This window comes from Mytilus galloprovincialis, chromosome 14, assembly GCF_965363235.1.
Source record: "Mytilus galloprovincialis chromosome 14, xbMytGall1.hap1.1, whole genome shotgun sequence".
In the NCBI taxonomy this organism is placed as follows: domain Eukaryota; kingdom Metazoa; phylum Mollusca; class Bivalvia; order Mytilida; family Mytilidae; genus Mytilus; species Mytilus galloprovincialis.
In genome coordinates, this window is record NC_134851.1 from 11,202,407 (window position 1) to 11,221,286 (window position 18,880).

The 18,880-nt window shown below is 31.8% G+C and overlaps 2 protein-coding genes across 7 annotated transcripts in view; both read right to left on the reverse strand.

The window, feature by feature from the left end:
* Window positions 1-18,880, reverse strand: part of LOC143059674 (uncharacterized) — a 211,218-nt gene that overhangs the window by 135,013 nt on the left and 57,325 nt on the right. The gene's annotated exons all lie outside the window — the stretch shown is intronic.
* Window positions 1-18,880, reverse strand: part of LOC143059487 (fibroblast growth factor receptor 2-like) — a 46,417-nt gene that overhangs the window by 11,411 nt on the left and 16,126 nt on the right. For 3 of the 5 annotated variants that reach the window (XM_076232991.1, XM_076232992.1, XM_076232993.1), the window contains exons 4-8: window positions 14,985-16,296; window positions 12,428-12,520; window positions 10,583-10,648; window positions 2,708-2,843; window positions 338-534 (exon numbers count right to left, since the gene is read on the reverse strand). In XM_076232991.1, coding sequence (XP_076089106.1) covers window positions 338-534; window positions 2,708-2,843; window positions 10,583-10,633 — 384 coding nt within the window. In that variant the 5' untranslated portion in view covers window positions 10,634-10,648; window positions 12,428-12,520; window positions 14,985-16,296. Of the gene's footprint in view, window positions 1-337; window positions 535-2,707; window positions 2,844-3,880; window positions 4,345-10,582; window positions 10,649-12,427; window positions 12,521-14,984; window positions 16,297-18,880 lie in introns of those variants that run through there. The other 2 variants (XM_076232994.1, XM_076232995.1) reach the window with 2 other exon arrangements.

The following is an 18,880-nucleotide window of genomic DNA, read 5'->3' on the forward strand; positions in this document are numbered from 1 at the left end:
ACAGACTATCGCTAATAATAAATGAAGCAAGTCCAGATGCAAAGCTGTTATAAATATTCAAATCTAAAATTGACAAAAACTTCCTTAAAACTAAATTAGATTCTGTCTAGATTGAATATCTCTATTTTCATAATCTAAACATTACTGATGAACATTTAATGAATCTCAATAATCTTCCTTTCTTAAGACTTACTTTGTAACTTTTACACCATATAAAGACAACTTCCTCATAAAACTTCATTTCCTAATTATAACCGAATAAGTCAAACATATTCTTTTTTGTGCACTTGTATTTGAACTTATCAGTAATAAAATATGTTTGAATATTGAAACTAGCCTGTGTCATGACAATTACTCTCTTGACATTTCTATATTTGCTGGACTGAACCCTCTTGTAACGTCTATAACATATAAATATCAGGAGTAACAGGAAGAGAACAACTACTGATGCGACACCACCAATAATGTAGATTACTATTTGCTCTTTATCGTTTGTTCCTCCTGACCTAATGTCTACTGCTTCTGCTTGTTCATCTGCAATTAAAGTATTTGTAATTAAAAAGTTTTCAAAAGATGAAATAATATGTTTGAAAGGAAATGGTAAATATGTGTCAGCTCAATAGCTGGCTTATCTACAATATTTATAACCAATTCAATCCTTTTTTCCTCCTCATCAAACTTTTAATTGTTAAAAGTCTTTATTTTAGGAATGATTGTAATATTTTTTTCTGTCTATGAAGGAATAATATCATTAAAAAAAATGTGGTGCACACTGAATAACCCACTACATAAGTTACTCTAAAGTGTGTATCAAATTCAACATTTTTAACGATGAACGCCATGATTATTTTTGGTGTTAAAACTGCTTATTCTCCTTTTTTGTAAGTGTTCTATACTTTAAGCACCTGCATAGCCATTTTTACTTGATAGAAATATAAGATAAGGGGGTTTCAAATATTTATTTATTACATATATAAAGTTAAGATAAAGTGATCAGCCATCATATATAGTTGGTAAAAAGTATCTCTGCTCAAGCTACATAATGTCAACTTTGGTAACACTATTGAGCAGTGGCTTTCTGGTAGGTAGCTGTCTCAATATGTTTAATAAAGTCATTAGGGTCACCATAGTCAGCTTGGCAAGAAGTGTAGTAAGCATGATCTTGACCCAATGGCACTGGACTTGTACAATTTAAAATCAGATCTCCAGGCAGAGAAAATATGGCTAGATAATTGGTTGTTTTTAATTTGCTGCTAGGGTATTTGGTAATAACAGAGACATACATGTATAATACATTATATGTCTATGGGATAACATAGTTTGCATTTCATCAAATTATAAAAATTTAGAATTTTCAAAGACAAACATACTTATACTTAGGTATTCCATTGGTTTAGATAGAAAACAAGCCATAAATATCGTATTTGATTTCATTAAGACATTTGTCTTTGAGGTTCAGTACTATAACTGTTCAATGTTTTCAACAGCATCAAATTAAAGTCTTTTTTTTTACATCTTAATCCATTGTCAGTATTTCACTTTTAATCATCCAGACGTGTGTCTTAAACTAGCTAGTTGATGACCAGGTAATTGCCAATAATTTGTTATTGCTGTATATATAGTCTAATAATAAACACCTTCATTGATTACTCGAAGCTATTTACCTTATGACACAAAAACAAGAAAAAGAAATGGTGACCTTCTGTTTTTACAGACTTTTCCGATATCAATTTCGAGTTTCTCAAGAGTTTTACCCTGTCAGTTTTAATTCTGTAAACAAAAATGTTTACTGAAACATTTTCGATGTTGACATTTTCAAAAGTTGTAGATTTCAAATTTTAATGGGAGGGATGGAAGAGGGTCTGAAAAACAAGAGATTTCGACTCCCATCGGAAGAATCACATGTATGACATACAAAATTTAATTATTACACAATACAAACTAGACTAAGTGAAATCCCTGGCCACACTTCACTCTGAAACTGTTTTATAGCAAAGTCAATGTTGGATTTCTTTGACAGACACAAATGATGCCCCTGCAGATGCAAAGTCTTATTTAAAAATAACTGTCTAACACTTTACCTAAAATATGACAAAGGTAAATTATATTATCACCCAAAAGAGCAAATATAAATAAGAATCAAAATCCTGACCCCATGCACAAAAAATGGAAAAACCACCAACTAAGTGAACACTTCCTAGCATAAAACTGTAGGACAATTATCTGTATGCCAGCTCCCCTTATGCAAGTAACTACTACAAAAAATGATTAAGAGCAAATATTAAACAAAATCAAAACCCTGACCACATGCACACCTTCAATACATGTACAAAGACTACAAACAGACATCAGAGTGAAAACTTCCTAGAATTCAAACTGTAGGAGGAGTTAAGTGGAATAACTGTAAACCCATAATGGGAATGACATACAGAGAGACACTGACAGGGGTAAAATAATATGACGTTTCAGTTGTGGCGGCATTAAAAGAATTAATTTTTTAAGAAAAAACTGTACATTTCCAATTTTCATGATGCCAAACCTCCTATTTTTATGACAGTCTATAAAAAATTTTTTGATAATGATGTAATCGAAAATTGATAATTAAATTCTCCAAACGATTAAATCATTTTTATGTGAATATTTTGCTCTAAGACGTATAATTTCTTGGTGAAAAAAAAACATTTCTCATTCTTATCTAAGCCTTTACCTAAAACTGTTAGCCAGGCAGTCTGGTAATATCTACCAAGTGGATTAGAAATCAAGCAACCATACCATCCAGCATTATCTTTTGTTACATTCTTTATTGTCAGTATTTCTGGGTGACTTAAATTCACCATGGATTGCTAAAATATCAAATAAAACAGCATTAGAGGATGAGTATATAAAACATTGAAAAGCAAAATTTTCAAAAAAGTGAACTAAGACAATAAATTATAAAAAAAGTGAAAAAAGAAGAAAATATTTCAATAAACTAGACAATTAGAATCACATTATTTTCTTAAGTCACTTGAGATTTGTCATGCAGTCAGTTTTTTAAATATACACATGTATATATACTATTGTATAACACTTTTTAACAGCAAGATAAAGAAATTAAATTTAAAGAAACATTCACATCAAGATCATTCAGACACACCATATCTGTAAACGTTTCATGACTCAGTGAGACATTTTTCAAGCGACATACATTTTGGTGTGAAAATCCCAATGCAACCTTCTACTTGAGGTATTAATAAGTTGAAGTTATGAAATAACTGTTTCACAAATGATATCGGATATGTTCCTTATGTTGTTACTACAATCCCCTTCCCTTTCATGAATGTGACCTACCAAATTAGACTATTTACCGGACTTGTTATTACATAAGCAACATGACGGGTGCCACATGTGGAGCAGAATCTGCTTACCATTCCGGAGCACCTGAGATGACCCCTAATTTTTGATGGGATTCATGTTGCTTATTCTTTATTTTCCTATGTTGTGTCATGTGTTCTATTGTTTGTCTTTTTTTATTTTTAGCCAGGTGCATGTTGTCAATTTATTTTAGTTGATTTATAAGTTTGACTGTTCCTCTGGTATCTTTCGTCACTCTTTTTTTGAAGTCTAGATTGACTATATAGATAAAGATAGAAAAATACTGGTCTTGGCCCGTAATTCCTAAACAGTTTGGACCATCACCACCAAAAAAAAATCGGAATCTTCCTTTTGTGGTTTTAATATAACTAAAAAGTGTGTGAAGATTTATGGAATAATCATAAATAGTTTCTGAGATACGGCACAACATGTATTTTTAATAAACATGATCACTCTAAAATAAGATAAAGAATCATCACAAAAAACAATGAAAAAGTAAACAGATCTTCAGATTAATATAACTTACCACTGAACCATGAAAATGAGGTCAAGTTCAGATGACACCTGCCAGTTGGACATGTACACCTTACAGTCCTTCCATACACCGAATATACTAGCCATATTGCTTGTAGTATCTGAGATATGGACTTGACCACCAAAACTTAACCTTGTTCACTGATCCATGAAATGAGGTCGAGGTCAAGTGAAAACTGTCTAACAGACATGAGGACCTTTCAAGGTACGCACATATCAAATATAGTTATCCTATTACTTATAATAAGAGAGAATTCAACATTACAAAAAATCTGAACTTTTTTTTCAAGTGGTCACTGAACCATGAAAATGAAATCAAGGACATTGGACATGTGACTGACAGAAACTTCGTAACATGAGGCATCTATATACAAAGTATGAAGCATCCAGGTCTTCCACCTTCTAAAATATAAAGCTTTTAAGAAGTTAGCTAACACCGCCGCCGCCGCCGTAGCCGCCGCCTGATCACTATCCCTATGTCATGTATGTCGAGCTTTCTGCAACAAAAGTTGCAGGCTCGACAATTAGCATCCACAGATTTTATCAAAACATTATATGATTAGGCGTTGTTAATTAAAGTCTATTTTTGCTAATGAGAGTAATATTAACATGTCGGGATAAATTGAGTTATTTTGTGTTTTAGTATAAATATCGTTGCAAAATTTTGGAAGAGCAGTCACCCTTCGGAAACCCAAACTTGCACTGCTAAAGTCTATTATACTGGACCTGTAGGACTGACGATCAGTCTTCCAGTTGACTTTGTAGTGTTTGGACAAAAATGTATTTTTTGACTCCACTTTTATTTTTGAGAATATTTTAAGATAGCAGTCAGTGTTCTGGAAGCGTAACCTCACACTACTCGTCATGCTCATGTCATTATACTAGACCTAAAAGATTGTTTTACCAGTCTACTAGTTGACTGTGCAGTGTTGAGACAAAATTTATCTCTGAATCATAATTTAATTTTAGAAAATACTTTTAAGACTTTTATATTTTGATTTTGAGATTAAGTTCATTTTATGATTTAGTAAATTTGGCATTTATTTTATATTTTACATTGTAAGGAGAAAATAGTTTTACTTTGGATTTTTTATTTTGAATTGATACTATGTACTTTAATTGGATTATTATTATTATTTGGAATTGTTTAATAATTAATTTATTATCATCATACGTCTAAATTATTATAGTAATTAAAGTATGAAAACCTAGTGATTTTTAGCCTTATGTTACAGTTCTATGTAATATAGGCATTTTCTAGTAATATTACTGTTTTATGTAATATGGAGACTATATTACACATTTCAGTAATATAACAATATTACAGGTTTTAGTAATATAAGAATTATATTACTATTTTTTGTAATATTACTTTTACTTGTAATATTATATAAAAAAGTAATATTAATGTTTTCAGTAATTGCCTGGACTGTGATAACAGCAAAATAAAATTTCATGTAGACAAGAAAAGATACCAAAGAAGACATCATAAGTCTTAGCTTGTGTCTCATTCCCTTTGATGATTACAAATAAAATATGTTTATATTAAGGGGGCTCTCCAGTATAAATCTTTTTTTTCTTTCTAATATATGATTTCTTTATATTTTTCTATAAACATGATAAATGAACTTTATTATATACTTAATAGAACAAGAGGCTCTCAAGAGCCTGAATCGCTCACGTGGTAAATAATGCCTTATTGAACATATTGAACCATGCCAGGCAAACATGTACAGCTAACAATTCTTCAATATTAGAAATACAAGTTCTACCATGTTTACACGTTTCCTTCTAATATAATATGCATACATGAAGAGCGGCAGGACGTTATTTTTATTACATTATAGTTACAATAAAAGAATTTTAACAATAAAATTGTTATTGTTACATTATTAAATTGTTATTCTTTCGAATTTCTTCATTCATGATTTGAATTTATTCCACTGCTGAGAAGGGGCAAGGGGCTCCAATAACAGCAAAACAGTTAAATGATTTCATTAATAACAGTTAGGCATGGACCATTTAACTTGTAGGGGGACATGGGTTTTTTTCTGGTCAGAATATTTTCTATTTTTTGGAAGTAGCACAACAAATTATTTTTTTTGCAAATTGCAAATTGAAAATTTCAGGACAGGTAGACCTTGACCTAATAAATATTTTAACTTCTAGTCTTATTTGCTCTAAATGCTGGAGTTTTTTAGATATAAGCCAAAAACTGCATTTTACCCTGTGTTCTATTTTTAGCCATGACGGCCATGTTTTTAGACAAAATAGAAAATAAAACACAAACTTTATTTTATACACCCTACTGATCATTCAGTTGAAGTTTGGTTGAATTTGGTTGAGTAGTTTTAGAGGAGAAGATTTTTTAAAGTTAGCAAATATGATGAACAAATTGTGAAAAAATTGTCATTAAAGGACAATAACCCCTTAAGGGGTCAATTGACAATTTTGGTCATATTTAACTTATTTGTAGATCTTACTTTGCTGATCATTTTTGCTGTTTACAGTTTATCTTTATCTATAATGATATTCAAGATAATGACCAAAAACTGCAAAATTTCCTTAAAATTACCAATTAAGTGGCAGCAACCCAACAATGGTTTGTTTGATTCGTCTGAAAATTTTAGGGCTGATAGATCTTGACCTAATGAACATTTTTACCCCATGTCAGATTTGCTCTAAATGATTTCGTTTTTGAGATATAAGCCAAAAACTGCATTTGACCCCTATGTTCTATTTAAAGTAAGGGCGGCCATGTTTTTTGATGGATCAAAAATCGAAGCACACATTTTGTGCAGGATAATCTAAGGAACTATCATGCTAAGTTTCATCCAAATCCATTCAGTAGTTTCAGAGGAGAAGATGTTTGAAAAATTGTTAACGACGACAGACGACGACGACGGACGCCAAGTGATGAGAAAAGCTCACATGGCGTTTTAGGCCAGGTGAGCTAAAAATGAAATAAAAAAATTGGGTCATAGTTCATTTACGCTAACAATCTGCCTCTGAAAGAAGCATAATTTTTTGTTAATGTCCTTATTTACTGTTGAACTAATAGGAGAAAAAGAAGTAATATCGAAATAAAAAAAGAACTAAATTACAGAAATCGCTTAAATTTTACAAGTATTTAGTTCATGTACAGCTTTTTGAAAACAATAATAAAAAATATAGGTCATCGATGATTTAAAAAAGATATTTCAACTTTAATGCCAAAAAAATGTATTTTTGCATCAAAGGGAGATAATTTGGAGCTTTTTCAATGCTATAAACATATTAAAAGTCACCTGGGGGCAAACAAAATTGATTTTTTTAGTTGATTTTTGTACCATATCATAAAGCAATAACTAATAGTGTGATGAATAAAATTTGTAATGAAAAAATTCGTAAGGGTTCCGCGGAACCCAGTGTCTCACCTACTTTTGCTGTAAATCGCAGGCTGAACAAAAAAAAGGAAAACAAGAGGCTGTCACAACGACAGCAAACCGGATTTATTAACATTTATTTGTGTCCTAGTAATATCACAAGAACCATTACTGATGAATGGTGAAAGGGAAAATCGTCAATATCAAATTTGACCTCCATTTTGTCATCAGTATCAACATATTAAAATTAGAAAAGCTTAGATTGAATGGTTCATGAGTAAATGCAATAAAGTGAATGGAAACGCCATTTTAAGATCTTTCAAGAACCATAACTCCTGAACGGTAAAAGTCAAAATCGTCATTATTGAACATGTTGAACTTGACCTCTATTTTGTCATCAGTAACAACATATAAAAATTTCAAAAGCTTTGGTTGAATGGTTCATGAGAAAATGCACGGACATGACTGGAAACACCATTTTTCAATCTTTCAAGAACCATAACTCCTGAACGGTAAAAGTCAAAATGGTCATTTTGAACTTGACCTCCATTTTGTCATCAGTAACAACATATTAAAATTTGGGAAGCTTTGGTAGAACAGTTCATGTGTAAATACACGGACACGACTGGAAACTCCATTTTTCAGTCTTTCAAGAACCATAACTCCTGAACAGTAAAAGTCAAAATCGTCATTATTGAACTTGACCTCCATTTTGTCATCAGTAACAACATATCAAAATTTGGGAAGCTTTGGTAGAACAGTTCATGCGTAAATGCACGGACACGACTGGAAAAACCATTTTTCAATCTTTCAAGAACCATAACTCCTGAACGGTAAAATCAAAATCGCCATTATTGAACTTGACCTCCATTTAGTTGTCGGTAACAACATATTAAAATTAGAAAAGCTTAGATTGAATGGTTCATGAGTAAATGCAATAAAGTGAATGGAAACGCCATTTTACGATCTTTCAAGAACCATAACTCCTGAACGGTAAAAGTCAAAATCGTCATTATTGAACATGTTGAACTTGACCTCTATTTTGTCATCAGTAACAACATATAAAAATTTCAAAAGCTTTGGTTGAATGGTTCATGAGAAAATGCACAGACATGACTGGAAACACCATTTTTCAATCTTTCAAGAACCATAACTCCTGAACGGTAAAAGTCAAAATCGTCATATTGAACTTGACCTCCATTTTGTCATCAGTAACAACATATTAAAATTTGGGAAGCTTTGGTAGAACAGTTCATGTGTAAATACACGGACACGACTGGAAACTCCATTTTTCAGTCTTTCAAGAACCATAACTTGGACGGTAAAAGTCAAAATCGTCATTATTGAACTTGACCTCCATTTTGTCATCAGTAACAACATATCAAAATTTGGGAAGCTTTGGTAGAACAGTTCATGCGTAAATGCACGGACACAACTGGAAAAACCATTTTTCAATCTTTCAATAACCATAACTCCTGAACGGTAAAAGTCAAAATCGCCATTATTGAACTTGACCTTCATTTAGTTGTCAGTAACAACATATTAAAATTTTAAAAGCTTTGGTTGAACGGTTCATGAGTTAATGCACGGACAACATTTGATTGACGCCCGAAAAATACCGAAAAAATGAATTTAATTTTTTACAAAATTAAGTTCTGGATACTATCTTATGATCATAAACAAGCTTCTGTCCAAGTTTGGTACAAACCCAGGATAGTTTAAGAAAGTTAAAGTTAAAAAACTACCTTGATCAAAAACTTTAACCTGAACTTTGCTCTATCATTTTCTATGTTCAGTGGACCATGAAACTTGGGTCAAAACTATAATTTGGCATTAAAATTAGAAAGATCATATCATGGGGAACATGTGTACTAAGCTGAATGGACTTCAAATTCTTCAAAAACTACCTTGACCAAAAACTTAAACCTGAAGCGAACGGACACACAGATGGACGAACTAACGAACGAACGAACGGAGGCACAGACCAGAAAACATAATGCCTCTCTACTATCGTAGGTGGGGCAATCGTAGGTGGGGCATAAAAATGAAATCACATTTAAACTTTTTTTTTACACCAGAAATCAGGGACGTTCTCTGAAAGCAGGAAATATATTTCCTGACTTGTGCTCAACCTGTTCAGACGTCTCAGACTATTTTTACTCAAAAGATTTTATCCTTTAAACAGGAACAGCGGTTAAAGACAAATCCAATCAAGGTGCACTCAGTGGGTTGAAAGATGCTTCAGATTTAAGATCACCCTTGCACACAACACAAATCATGTGGCAAGGCATTATGTTTGTTTTTCTTGATTCCAAATCATATAGAAGCTTCAAAGCAAAAAAGCTTTGATTTAAAACGTTTGATGACTGCAGCATCAGAAAGGTATAAAAAAAAACCAACGCATCGGAAAGTTATCACTAAAAACCAACATAGAAAAAAAAAATTTGGACAAGAATGGCCAATAAAATTTTTCGTGTTGCAGTGATTTTACAGGGTAAGTCGTGGAAAGGGAAACAAACAATAATTAATTTTTGGCCTACATAGCTAGTTGACACACAATGAATGTTGTGTTAGAACTTAAAAAAAATTAAATTGGACATTTACCTGCTATGGTCCAATATACAAAATCTAAATACATGATTTGATTCAGCATATTTTAAAAAGAACCCCAACAATTCAATTTTTGATGAAATCAAAGAAAGTTCAATTTTGGAACCTCTAGAACTCAATGTGGACCAATTTGATAAAGGGGCCCAGACATCACAAATCTAAATAAACGATTAGAATCGGCATATCAAAGAACCCCAATAATTCAATTTTTGATGAAATCAAACAAAGTTTAATTTTGGACCCTTTTGGCCCCTCATTCCTAAACTGTTGGAACCAAAACTCTAAAAACTAATCCCAATCTTCCTTTTGTGGTCATAGATTTCTATTTACTTATACATACTAAAGTTATTATCCTGAAATCATTGGTCTTGGATGACGCTCAACAAGGCAGATGACAACAACGTATAACAAATATCAACTAAATTTTTTTTAATTATTTTTGCGGTTGTATCAAACGGACATATAAACCCATAACGTTAAAAGTGAATGTACCCAAATTCATGCTTCATTAAAAATTTGTGTGAATAAGCATTGTGTATACATTTTTTATATTATTTGGTTGATGCAAACTTCAGTTAGAGAATGGAAACAGAAAATTCAGCATTGTTTCCATAATTGTAAAGACATATTTAACTTAAATGGAAATTAAGACCTCATTTAACACAAAATTAAAAATAAAAGGTTGAAAAATAAAAGGCAAAGCTACAATATTTACAAACCTTTCGGCTCACTAATGCCATGAATTGATAGCCATACCACAGTGGTAACATCCTGTGTTATCTGATCTAGAAAAGAAAAAAAATACAAAAATAAATATGTAGTAAATATATATACTGTCTTAAGTGTTGAGGTACAATATCCAATAAAGAAAAATAAATCTAACATTAAGACGAAGTTGCAAGTGTTGAATTAATATTTCTGAATGCAGTTGTTTGCCAGCCCAGAATTGCATCAATTGAGGGCAGTATGTTTATTATACTAAGTGCTTGCAGAAATTAATCCTAACTACATAAGCCAAGGTTGTTTATAATTATTAGGATTTTAAATAGCATGAAACATAACCAGTGCTTAACAATTGTAAAGTATTGTGTAACTTATATTCAGAACTGTTAACGTTGGATTATGTTGCTTGATGAATTTGGTGATTAGATTTTGTCAGTTGTCATGGTTGTTGTAGGATTTTTCTTGGATTTCAGTATTTCTGTTATTCTACTTTTTTTGTTATGTATAACAGCACTTACAAAAAGATTTTAATCATTTTAATTAGCCAAACATCATATAGTCGCCAGAAATATGGTCATTGTATCGAAGCACATGTGAATGGTTCCAGTATGAAAAGAAGATAATTACACTTTTGCGAGATATGAACAAAGAAATGTTTAGCAACATTTTGAAAGCATATATTTCATGCTATTATCATTGCATGAAGTTTTAGAAGAACAATAATGTATACAAAATCATACATGTACATGTATTATTGGGGAAAAAAATGAAAAGCAAAGGAAGGGTGCTTTGGCTGTTGTCTTTCATCCTAAGGTCATGGTCAAATGGTGAGTACCCTGATTTAACATAAGTGAATTTCTTTGTTAGTGTGAGTAACCCTGCAAAGACGCCATTGGCATTGCAACAATTAATAAAAGTATATTTCAGGTGTAAGTAGGATGACAAAAGTATCTCTTATATTTGGAACTTGTAGCTTAACAGTGGAAAAGGTGTTTTCTAGAATTGATGCCACAGTAAACCAATCTTATTTCTCGGATTTAAACAAATGAGTAAAGGTTCTGTGCTACAAGAAAAAAAAGTATCATAAGTATAATGTGTACATACATTTTGAAGTTATTTTGCATTTTTTACAAAAAATATTTACATGGTAATAATGAGAAGTTCTGTTAATATTCACATGCAAATTTCAAAAACGCACACATGACATAGAGGGAATAAAAAGCCATATCTAGTTGTTACAATGGTCAACAAATATGGTCATAATTTAACTTAGGACTCAATAAAAACCAACGCATCCCAGCTGGAGAAAACTCTGCAAATTTTGTTTGTTTTTGGATTTGCAAATTTTAAATTCTTCTTCTTGTCTTTATCATGTTTATGTGTTTACAGATTTTTTTACATCATTTATTAATCTCCCACATTCATGACATTTGAATCAAATGATTGATGATTTGAAACAATCACATGGTCACAGTGTGCCCACATATAACGCATCCAAAGACGATTGTGTAAGATTTATTTTAATTCATTCAGAAGTTATATTATAACTTGCTTATTTATAAAAATCTGACATTTTTTTTTTTAATATTGCAATGTATTGTAATGAAAGAAAAAACAGTGTATCGTAATTTTCTGTCGATAAACACATCTACATATTTTGTTCTTGTTATCTACAGAGTTTTATAAAATTCTGTTGAGTGGTTTCAGAGGAGTTGGGATGACTAGAACAGGACTGATGGACAAAGTCAAAAACAGTATACCCTACAGAACTTTGATCCATGGGTTATAATTAATGTACATGAAATAAAAATCTCAGACATAAGAGATTTTATTTTACTTACACACAATTTTCCATTAGGATCCCCCATGATGCAAACTGTCACATGTCAGTTCTTACCATGCTGACCAAACCAATCACTCTGTTTTTCTCGATACTGTAACAAAAAAGAAAGATACATGTATAACAAAGGTATATGTTCCATACTCCAAGGTATATCTTAAAGTAAATGTCCATAAAAACTGTCAATACAAAATCCCACTATCATATCACTATTAGGTAAAAATACCATTTTTTTTTTAATCATTGTTAATGTTCCATTTTCTGTTCATCGTTCCAGAGTTTTATTTTTTTTACACTATCTACATGTATAGTATATAAATACAAATGGTGTTGTGATGTAAACAAATGACACCATAATGACATTTATGTGGTGAAAACAGATACTTTTGCAGTATAAGCTATTTATTTGTCTAGCAAATATGAATAATTGCATACAATTCACATTTTGTATCATAATCCTTCATGCTTAACAAATAAATTATATACATGTACATGTAATCTGGCATATTTGACTGTAAACACTGAATTTGACTGAGAATGTGTATGTATGCATTGAAAGAAGTGAGCTCCTTCTTTATACGACCGCAGAGGTTGAACCCTGAACGGTTGGGGCAAGTATGGACACAACATTCAAGCTGGATTCAGCTCTAAATTTGGATTGTGATTAAATAGTTGACACATCATAGGTTTCTGACACAGAATGAATGTGTTCTAATGAACTTAAAATTTTTGTTTTCTCTTAGAGCAATTCACTTTGCTGTTGAATATTAAACCTCTCAAAAAAATGTTTGAAGAAATTTTCTTTTTTATTTATGAAATTTCAAATGAGAAAAATTGAACCCAATTTTTTTAATCACATCCCCCTTTCCCTTATTCCAAAACTAATCTCAATTAAAATTTCTAATGGAGTTTGCAACAATAACTACTCATTTAAATACATCATAAAATATTAAGATGTAAAAAAACTGCTTGTTATCACTGAATGGTAAAGATTATTTTAATTTATCAGTTGGTAGTAAAAAGTGAATATACATTGTATATTGTATATAACAAAGATTTAAGTTGATTCTGGACAAAGAAAGATAACTCCAATTAAAAAAAAATCTTGCTATTGCACAATATTTTGCAATTAGATATTTCTTGCTTACTATTCTGGACAAAGAAAGATAACTCTAATTAAAAAAAAAATTTGCTATTTCACAATATTGTGCAATTAGATATTTCTTGCCATTGCGCAATACTGTGCAATTGAAAAGACTTGCTATTGCACAATACTTAATATAATAATTTTAGATCCTGATTTGGACAACTTGAAAACTGGGCCCATAATAAAAAATCTAAGTACATTTTTGGATTCAGCATATCAAAGAACCCCAAGATTTCAATTTTTGTTAAAATCAGACTAAGTTTAATTTTGGACCCTTTGGACTTTAGTGCAGACCAATTTGAAAACAGGACCAAAAATGAAGAATCTACATACACAGTTAGATTTGGTATATCAAAGAACCCCATTTATTCAATTTTTGATGAAATCAAACAAAGTTTAATTTTGGACCCCGATTTGGACCAACTTGAAAACTGGGCCAATAATCAAGAATCTAAGTACATTTTTAGATTCAGCATATCAAAGAACCTAACTGATTCATTTTTTGTCAAAATCAAACTAAGTTTAATTTTGGACCCTTTGGACCTTAATGTAGACCAATTTGAAAACGGGACCAAAAGTTAAGAATCTACATACACAGTCATGACAGTTAGATTCGGCATATCAAAGAACCCCAATTATTCAATTTTGATGAAATCAAACAAAGTTTAATTTTGGACCCTTTGGGCCCCTTATTCTGTTGGGACCAAAACTCCCAAAATCAATACCAACTTCCTTTTATGGTCATAAACCTTGTGTTTAAATTTCATAGATTTCTATTTACTTATACTAACGTTATGGTGCGAAAACCAAGAAAAATGCTTATTTGGGTCCCTTTTTGGCCCCTAATTCCTAAACTGTTGGGACCTAAACTCCCAAAATCAATACCAACCTTCCTTTTGTAGTCATTAACATTGTGTTTAAATTTCATTGATTTCTATTTACTTAAACTAAAGTTATTGTGCGAAAACCAAGAATAATGCTTATTTGGGCCCTTTTTTGGCCCCTAATTCCTAAACTGTTGAAACCAAAACTCCCAAAATCAATCCCAACCGTTTTTTTGTGGTCATAAATCTTGTGTCAAAATTTCATAGATTTCTATTAACTTAAACTAAAGTTATAGTGCAAAAACCAAGAAAATGCTTATTTGGGCCCTTTTTGGCCCCTAATTCCTAAAATGTTGGGACCAAAACTCCCAAAATCAATACCAACCTTCCTTTTGTGGTCATAAACCTTGTGTTAAAATTTCATAGATTTCCATTCACTTTTACTAAAGTTAGAGTGCGAAAACTAAAAGTATTCGGACGACGACGACGACGACGACGCCAACGTGATAGCAATATATGACGAAAATTTTTTCAAATTTTGCGGTCGTATAAAAATCTAAATTTTATGCATTTGAATAGTTATATACCTTTTATGGCAGGAATTTCATTGCAAACTCCATGATTATTAAAATCTGCTGAGGCTTGAGGTCCTTTAGGATATCCAGTTGTGATTGGTCTTAGTTGATTGTTCAGACTATATGTCTCTTCCAGACATGCATCTGATCCATGGTTTGATACAATTAATTTTCTCTCCTGAATCTTCACAGAACTGAGCACACTGTAACATTTTCAACATCTCGAATCAGCTGACACTGCTCATGATCACATGCTGAGTATAATTCTAGCCTTTTTGGGTAACTGAGAAGTCAAGTAATGCAATGGTCTGCACGTCTACTCTGAGATGCACAATGTACATGACGTAGTTTAAAATCAATTTTAAGGCACTGCTTTGCTGCAGAAAGCTTATTCTTACAAAACTTGGGCTGTTCATTTGACATACATGTGGATCCCTTATTATGAAGCTCTTCAATCATCTCTTCAAGTCGTGTAAATGTGTCATTTTCATCTGCTGCAATATTGTCTAGACCTTGTAAACTTGTTCTTTTTGAAGCTGCATATGTTTGTAAGATTCTATACAAGGATGATTTTCTTAATGGAGTAAAGTCAGTATTTTCACAATAAGAAAGATATATATCATATATATATTAACCATCTGTGAAAGACTTACTGTTCTGACTACATCTGGAATACTTAGACTTTTGCCACAGAGTCCAATTTCATATCTGGTGTTTCATACATTTAACTAACTGATTGAACAAAACAGGAGTCAGTTAAGAATGCCATAGAATGTTTTAATTTGACAGTGTTCATCCTTTGTCTGGGGTATTTTTCTTTGACCATGTCAACTAATCCTGTGGTTTCAATATCTAATATTTAGACTGATAATACATGTAGCTTGAAATGTTAGGTATGTATCTGTTTATATCTGACTTTGTGTATTTTTTGGACAGAACAGCCAGCAGTTGCTACTTTAATACATTGTTTTCAGTCTGTATGTTCATCTTAAATAATGTTAATATAAATCCTTCAGGTAATGAAGTTGTAATTCCAGAAGATAGTTTTGCTTTCTTTTAAATTCATCAGACTGGCCAGGTGCAATTCAAATATGTGTGATACAACTTCCTCAGTTTTTTTCGTGTATAGTATCTTTTGGTGCAGTCTGATGTACTATTCCAAGTTGTTTTAGTTGCAATTTTAAGGAACTCACAGTATTATTTGAGATCAGTGTCAAACAGTTATTAACATTACCAAGTTGATGATCAGTACATGTACTTCCCTGTGCCACAAAAATTCTGACGTCTGACTCCAATTTGATATCTGTGAATCTGTAATAGATCCCTGAAATAAAAGAATACAATTAACAGATATCTATGAACATGATACATTAATAATTCTTATAATAATATGATTTGCATATATCAATAAATACTTGAACGGGATTGGTCAATTTCATTATTCCCCCTTGGTTTACACTTCAATAAATATAAAAAAGAAGATGTGGTATGAATGCCAATGAGACAACTATCCACAAAAGACCAAAATGATACAGACATTAACAACTATAGGTCACTGTACGGCCTTCAACAATGATCAAAGCCTATACCGCATAGTCAGCTATAATAGGCCCCGATAAGACAATGTAAAACAATTCAAACGAGAAAATGATACATTAATAATTCTTATAATAATATGATTTGCATATATCAATAAATACTTGAACAGGATTGGTCAATTTCATTATTCCCCCTTGGTTTACACTCCAATAAATATAAAAAAGAAGATGTGGTATGATTGCCAATGAGACAACTATCCACAAAAGACCAAAATGACACAGACATTAACAACTATAGGTCACTGTACGGCCTTCAACAATGATCAAAGCCCATACCCCATAGTCAGCTATAATAGGCCCTGATAAGACAATGTCAAACAATTCAAACGAGAAAACTAACGGTCTATTTATGTAAAACAAGAGGCTGTCACAACAACAGCAAACCAAATTTATTAACATTTATTTGTATCCTGCCAATATCACAAGAACCATAACTGATGAACAGTGAAAATGAAAATCGTCAATATCAAATTTGACCTCCATTTTGTCATCAGTATCAACATATTAAAATTTGAAAAGCTTAGGTTGAATGGTTCATGAGTAAATGCACGGACACAACTGGAAAAGCCATTTTTCAATCTTTCAAGAACCATAACTCCTGAACGGTAAAATTCAAAATCGTCATTATTGAACTTGACCTCCATTTTGTCATCAGTAACAACATATTAAAATTTGAGAAGCTTTGGTTGAACAGTTCATGTGTAAATGCACGGACACAACTGGAAATGCCATTTTTCAGTCTTTCAAGAACCATAACTCCTGAACGGCAAAAGTCAAAATCGTCATTATTGAACTTGACCTCCATTTTGTCATCAGTAACAACATATTAAAATTTGAAAAGCTTTGGTTGAACAGTTCATGGGTAAATGCACGGACACGACTGGAAAAGCCATTTTTCAATCTTTCAAGAACCATAACTCCTGAACGGTAAAAGTCAAAATCGTCATAATTAAACTTGACCTCCATTTTGTCATCAGTAACAACATATTAAAATTTGGGAAGCTTTGGTTGATAAGTTCATGCGTAAATGCACAGACACGACTGGAAAAGCCATTTTTCAATCTTTCAAGAACCATAACTCCTGAACGTTAAAGTCAAAATCATCATTATTGGACTTGACCTTCATTTTGTTGTCTGTAACAACATATTAAAATTTGAAAAGCTTTGGTTGAACGGTTCATGAGTAAATGCACGGACAATATTTAGTTGCTGCCCGGCCGCCCGCCGGACCGGTTGCCCGCTGTACATCCCCAAATCAATAACCGACATTTTTGTCACAAAAATCCAGTTAAAAATGAACGAACAACAAATATGTAACACATAAACAAACGTAAAACCACTGAATTACAGGCTCCTGATTTCATGTTTCTGAAACCACTTTCATAAACTTCAGTGATCTATTCATGCGCAATACACATGCATAAAAGGATCCCAGGATTTTCATCAAATTGAGATTGAAAAACAAATAAACATAACAGTAGACTTTTTTCTATTTAATGCACATATAACAGAAAAAAACAAGAATGTGTCCATTTATAGTACACGGATGCCCCACTCGCACTATCATTTTACATGTTCACTGGACAGTGAAATTGGGGTCAATACTTTAATTTGGCATTAAAATTGGAAAGATCATATCATAGTTAATATGTGTACTAAGTTTCAAGTTGATTGGACTTCAACTTCATCAAAAACTACCTTGACTAAAAACTTTAACCTGAGCTTCACACTATCTTCTTCTTTGTTCAGTGTACCATGAAATTGGGGTCAATACTTTAATTTGACATTAAAATTAGAAAGATCATATCATAGGGAACATGTGTACTAAGTTACAAATTGATTGGACTTCAACTTCATCAAAAACTATCTCAACCAAAAACATTAACCTTAAGTCTTTCCACTTTTCTGTGGAAAGACTTATTGTTTTTGTTCTGATTATTATTATTATTAGGTCTTTCCACTTTTCCGTGGAAAGAACTATTGTATTTGTTCTGATTATTATTATTATTATTATATTTTTTTTTCCGCCAAATTTTGTTCTTGCGATAAATGTTTGTTTCGCAATATGTCGCTTAAATATTTCTCATAATGTATCGTATAGTTTATGCGCTTTTAAATTTCACCCAGTGTTCTCCCCAGAAATTTTGGATAGCATCACATTTTGCGTAAAAAAAAATAACTGTATTTTTTTTAATGTCATTTGTCGCGTCGTGTTGATGCTCTATTTCCTTTATATGTTTTAGTTTATATTGTTCAATTCATAACTGAGAATACAATTAAACTATAACAACAAAAACAGTTGTTTCAGTT